Source organism: Musca vetustissima, unplaced genomic scaffold, assembly GCF_032173495.1.
Source record: "Musca vetustissima isolate MV318-11 ecotype Yass unplaced genomic scaffold, APGP_CSIRO_Mvet_v1 utg59123, whole genome shotgun sequence".
Classification (NCBI taxonomy): domain Eukaryota; kingdom Metazoa; phylum Arthropoda; class Insecta; order Diptera; family Muscidae; genus Musca; species Musca vetustissima.
This window is the reverse complement of record NW_026881423.1, coordinates 13,568-19,306: the sequence shown is the minus strand read 5'-3', so window position 1 is coordinate 19,306 and position 5,739 is coordinate 13,568. Positions and strand designations below refer to the sequence as shown.

At 34.6% G+C, this 5,739-nt stretch overlaps 1 protein-coding gene across 1 annotated transcript; it reads left to right on the top strand.

The window, feature by feature from the left end:
* Positions 1 to 4,957: 4,957 nt before the first annotated feature.
* Positions 4,958 to 5,470, top strand: LOC133327363 (programmed cell death protein 6). Its single transcript, XM_061535922.1, has 2 exons — positions 4,958 to 5,019; positions 5,077 to 5,470. Exons 1-2 carry the CDS (start codon positions 4,958 to 4,960, stop codon positions 5,468 to 5,470), a joined length of 456 nt encoding a protein of 151 aa, XP_061391906.1.
* The last annotated feature ends 269 nt before the right edge of the window (positions 5,471 to 5,739 follow it).

Sequence of the window (5,739 nt, the reverse complement as noted above, 5' to 3'; positions counted from 1 at the left end):
TTCACTTATAGTATTTTTTGAATTCTTTACAGAGCATGGTAAAACTGATTTCCTGACATTTTCAAGGATGTCTAAGCCTTCTGTGCAGTTTAATGATGTGAGTAGCTGAACCATTTGATTTGTAAATAATGACATTGTTTTTTCCAGATCTGTTACTCTGGAAGATGAAGACTGCTCATAGACAGGAGCTGAAGGGATAATATTTATGGGATTACCAACTGGATGGTTATTTTTTACACGAGGTGCAGCAATTTTACTATATTTTATTTTTGTAATTCTTCTGTTAATCTCCTCATTAACACCTCTTTTTTTGTACTTTTGTTTTTTATTCAATTGGGGAAAATCGGAATCGTACTCATGATCTGCCAAGACGCTGTAGTAGTTTTCGGTCTCAGGATATTTTTCTAGGACTTCCTTCTTACTTAAATTGATGAGAGTCATTATTACTCTTACGTTCTTCTCTGCTTTCCATTTTGAACATTTATCCGTATCCGTGGCTTTGTGATCAGTACCGTTACATAAAATGCATTTAGGAGAGATACATGGTTCGGTGCACTTGGTAGTCGATAGACAATCGTTACATTTTTGCTCTTTGCATTGGTTTGGACAAATTAAGGGTTTATTGCATTCAATACACCGTTTGTCGGATCTACAGCGCACAGCGATGTGGCCGAGATGCCACTGTTTTTGCAGAGACGTAATTGTGGAACATACAAATCTGGCTTGATTCTGGTGCTACACATATACAAAAATTTAGGAATGCCATCACTGATCAATCCCACCTTGATGGTTTCAGTTTCTTCCACTGAGTTATTCTCACACCTCCTAGTAAATCTATATACAGAGATGACATCGATGTCATTATTCTCTTCAATAGATTTCTTAATTGTTATACCGTCAATAGACTTCGGCACATTTCTAATAACAAAAAACCTTTGAACAAAACGCTCAGGAATTTCTGCTTTTAAACCAACTTCTTGTAATCTTCCATTTTGTACAAATTTGTTTGCTGCATCACAATTGTTAAAAGTTAAGCGAAAAGTGTTGTAGCCAACGTTTTTGCAAACATATGTATCGGGGATATTAATTCATTGAAAAAGAGCATAGAGGTGTAGTTCACAGTTCTTCCTCCTGGAACTTATAGGTTTATCAGACTTAACCATGACGTAAAATGGACCGGGGTGATATTGAGGATAAAGGATATTAGTACCCAATGCATTATAATTGTATTCAATTTTTGCTGAACAATCAGAATCATTAGATGAAGCTTGCGAAGCATTTGTATTTTGGATGGGTTCACCATTATTGTTTATAAATTTTTTATTTTGATTGGACATTAAATTTGCCCGGCTTTTATTAGGATCCCAAACTGGTTTGGGTTTTGGGGGCGGCTCCCCGTCCGCATCCATCATTAAAGACTTTCAAAAGTTCTTTATTTCCAAAATTTCGTTAAAAAAAAATGGAAGACACAGTGCAAAAAACTCAAAATGTCGATTGTAAACAAAAACAAATATATGTGTTTGTTGTAATTGCAATGCAACACAAAAAAACCGAAAGGAAAATAAGCGCAGTCTAGCATCAACAGCTGTTGAATAGCGACTGACACATTTTCTTTCATTATTTACATTAAATTCGTTGTTGTGTTCATCCTCTTAAATTCTTCTTCTTGTTTGCCAAACAACAAAGACAAACAAAAACAATAACAACATCACATGAGAGAGCGATTGTCATCTCTGCTGATTGTTGCCACCCGTCACTATCACATGTGACATATTATTGGAAACATATGATCAGTTTCCTTAGGGGTGTTCACACGCCCGAATAAATTGGATAAATATTTAGAAAAATATTTTTGTGCCGTTTTCGGATATTTTTCGAGTTGAATCCTTCGGATATCAACTAAAAATAATTTTAAATTCTGTTTTCGACATAGTGCACCCTATATTTGGCAATATTTATACAAATATATTAATTTCACATATAATATTACCTATTACATTTATCGGAAAAATTTACATATTTATTGGCAATTGTTATCTTCGATACATTGCCATTTTTGACGTGTATTATACGATACACTGCAAATACTTTACGAAAAATTAAATACACTGAGAGAAATTTTAGTGAAATTTTAATATTTTTTCTTAAAATTTCTAACTTTTTGCTTAATTACGTTAAACCATATTTTTACTGTATCCACGATACAATAAATATAAAAATTCACGACTGTTTCTATATACAGTGTATTTTAAACATTATATTTACAGCATCACGTGCTATTATCTAATTTTTATTGAACATTTTCGTTTATATGTCGATTTTCAATTACAATTGTTGACATCAAAAAAGTTCGTCCACATTTCACGAATGCTGGAACGAACCGAACACCTACATTCTAATAATAGCTAATAGCCCAGATTTTCGGTTGGATCATTACTGGTCCAATGCCCTCTTCCTACTTACGTCCTTCTCTTTAGGGTAACATATGTGTCGATAGTAACTAAAATAATTGTGCTAGGTAAGTTTTCTCACGGAAAACTTGAAGATAACATCGCCTACATTGTACCCTACATACACGCTACGCAAATGTAGATTCTACGATCTACATTCCGGGACATCATCCCAGTTGACTAATGTTACTGTTCTAATAAAATGTACACGCTTCACGAGCAAGTTTCAATAAACATATACAGTCCACTTCTGTCATACATATTCAATAACACATCTGGTCACTTTCAATTTCTTTTATTCATTTGTCACGCAAATGTCTCAAAATTGTCCTACAGGTTTACGACCTCCCATAATTTATTCTAAATCCCACAATCCTTTTGCAGGATTATGAAATCAAATATAATACACTGATGTTATGCATCTTTCGTAATTACAAATACTTCCACATCGTGGATATAATGTCGAATAGTAGAGGTGTTGCGCAAATAATTATCATAGTCCATATCTCGAGTCGTCTTTTGCCACCTATTTCTTTTTAATGAAAAATGACCATTGATGGTCGCGATAGAGTCGCGCGTTATGGGACTATGATAATTACAAAACGACCTACGGTCTTTACTGGTCATTCTGGCCATACATTTATTAATTATAATCCTCATCGTTTCGGTATCACATCTCTCTATTTTCACAGAAGATGGAAAATTTAGGTACGATGGCTGCCGTACGATATTGAAGACGACGTCCTCATGTTCGATGAGGAAAGGGACTTCAACCTCACAGGTGTCCCCATCGCCAGCGAGTCCATGCCCTTCGGGATCTTATGAAGCCGCTTCTCCATCGGAGGAAAAATAATTTAAAGTCCGTCTTCGACGGTCCCTGAAGTTCCTTCAGGAGAAACGGTGGTGTCGCCACCTCTTTCGAGCATGCATAATGTTGTTCCAACAAAATCAACCTCTAAACGTCCGTCCGTTAACTCATCATTGCCTTCGGCTCCAAGTCCCTGCGACGTTACGCAAATGCTCTCAGCGAGATTCATTGGTTTGGGACATATCGTTGCTCCGTCGGAGTCCACGTCCGTGCGGCATAAAGAATATCATGCTGGCTTGCAACTTGCCGATTCTCGGTTCAACGAAGCTGCGACGGTCAGCATGATACTAGGCCCAGAGGTTCAAAACAAGAATAAAGCCACAAAACTTATTCTAGCCCTGGTTTCCATGTAGCATTTCATCATCAAGCGATGTGCAATCTTCAATTGCCTAGCCGCAAGACTCGGCGAGTCTTTTGATTATAAAAAAGCTAACGGATCAGATCTTGACGAGACATTGCACGATCCTGCTCGTCGAGCAAAACTTTAGCCATAAAATGTTTTTTGAAAAAAGTATAAAACAAAATTTTGCAACATGGCAAGAATTTGCAACGCGGGCGGCAATGTTTAATTTGAAATATAATTTCATTTGAATTAAAGTAAATTCTAATCCATTGTTATATCTTGTTCACTACCTTTATATACGTCTTTGAGTATTTCGTACTAAAGACAAAAGGTAGTAGCAAAATATAACGAGTTGCTATGTCAAAGCGCCGCTTTGTGACATCTTAGCTTTTAATTAACACTCGTTCTTTGGTTCACGACCAAAAAGCATCAACCTCTTCATCCTGTAGTAAAGGTAATTTTATATTGTTCCACGAACAATTATCAATAAACAACCAAATCTACGTTAGGTAAAAAATTCTAACCACTTGTGTTTTTATTTCCATTTATTGCATCAACGCAAACTCATACTATGGTTTTGGCTTCGTTATTGTCTACTCAAAATGTCGTTTGTAAACACTAGATAAGTGAACGAAGAATTCCAAGCAGTGTTACCGCTGGGAATTTTTAAAAAGTTGCGCAAAAAGTAGTTCACTTGAAAAAAAAAATCGCACGGAAAAGTAAATTTGTCAATAAAACTGTTCCGAGAATATGTCAGATACCCGAGGAACTCAAAAACGACGTATACGTATCCAAATTAGTTTGAATTTACACATAAAAAGGAAAATACAACTTAACAACAACAGTAAATAAAAGTCGTGTTGATTTTTTAATGGAAGAAAAAATTTAAAACTGTAGGACTATAAGAACCAAATATATTTTTAAAATAAATAAAATAATTTTACTATTTACACAATAATAAATTGATGAACGTATGTTTATATGCAGTGCCGGTCACGTAATTAGCACACATTTGATGGGAAAAGTGTTTTGATTAACCATCGATTCGTTTGGAATATTTTTAATAATTTTTTATTCAAACGCTTATGGGTACTGTACTAGAGCGATTAAGTGTAAGGACATAGCACATCTTCAAATTTTTATGAGCTGGAACAAGTTCCGATCGCTCCTTTCTCGGAATAGTTCCAATGAACTAATTCGTTCCGAAACTACCCAACTCTACTTTCAACTAAATCGTTCATCTGAACTAGTTAGCGAATCTTTTTATTATTAATATATTGTTCCTATCAAGATAAAATGTCGTTTATGAATCAGTCGCAAATGCCTGACCAGCAATTTTTGTGGGATGTATTTTCCCGGTAAGAAGTAATCTTAGTATCCTAGTTTAAATGCTAAATATGTTTTTTCTTTGTTAGTGTGGATAAAGATCGAAGTGGGTATATATCTGCTGACGAATTGCAAGTGGCTCTTTCAAATGGAACTTGGAGTCCATTTAATCCAGAAACGGTCCGTCTGATGATTGGAATGTTTGATCGTGAAAACAGAGGAACTGTTTCATTTCAAGATTTTGGATCCCTTTGGAAATATGTAACCGATTGGCAAAATTGTTTTCGATCGTTTGATCGTGACAATTCTGGAAACATTGACAGGGCAGAATTAAAGACAGCACTAACGTCTTTTGGCTACCGTCTATCTGATAATATTATAGATATGTTAATACGAAAATTTGATCGGTTTGGAAGGGGAACAATACTTTTTGATGACTTCATACAATGTTGCATCGTCCTATATGTGAGTATATGTTTTTAAACCATCCCCAAATTCTTAATCTATGAATACTTAGGACTGTGTATATATAAGCTTTCTACTTCAACAATATATAACTTCTATGCTTTTTTGCAAATAGTCTTCTCCAAAATCTAGTAAATATCTTTGAGTCTTATATAAGTTATTTGTTTTAGTTTCTTGATTATCTTTATTTAATTATTATTTATTAAGTATTAAGTGTTTCACTAAAATTATTAGAATAATATTAATTGTTGTTGTTTCTTAAGTATTAGTTATTATTATTATTATTA

Coding starts and splice junctions, on each gene's coding strand:
- LOC133327363 (XM_061535922.1), top strand. CDS start 4,958: ATGTCGTTTATGAATCAGTCGCAAATGCCTGACCAGCAATTTTTGTGG. Junction 5,020..5,076: donor TTGTGGGATGTATTTTCCCG/GTAAGAAGTAAT, acceptor TTTCTTTGTTAG/TGTGGATAAAGATCGAAGTG.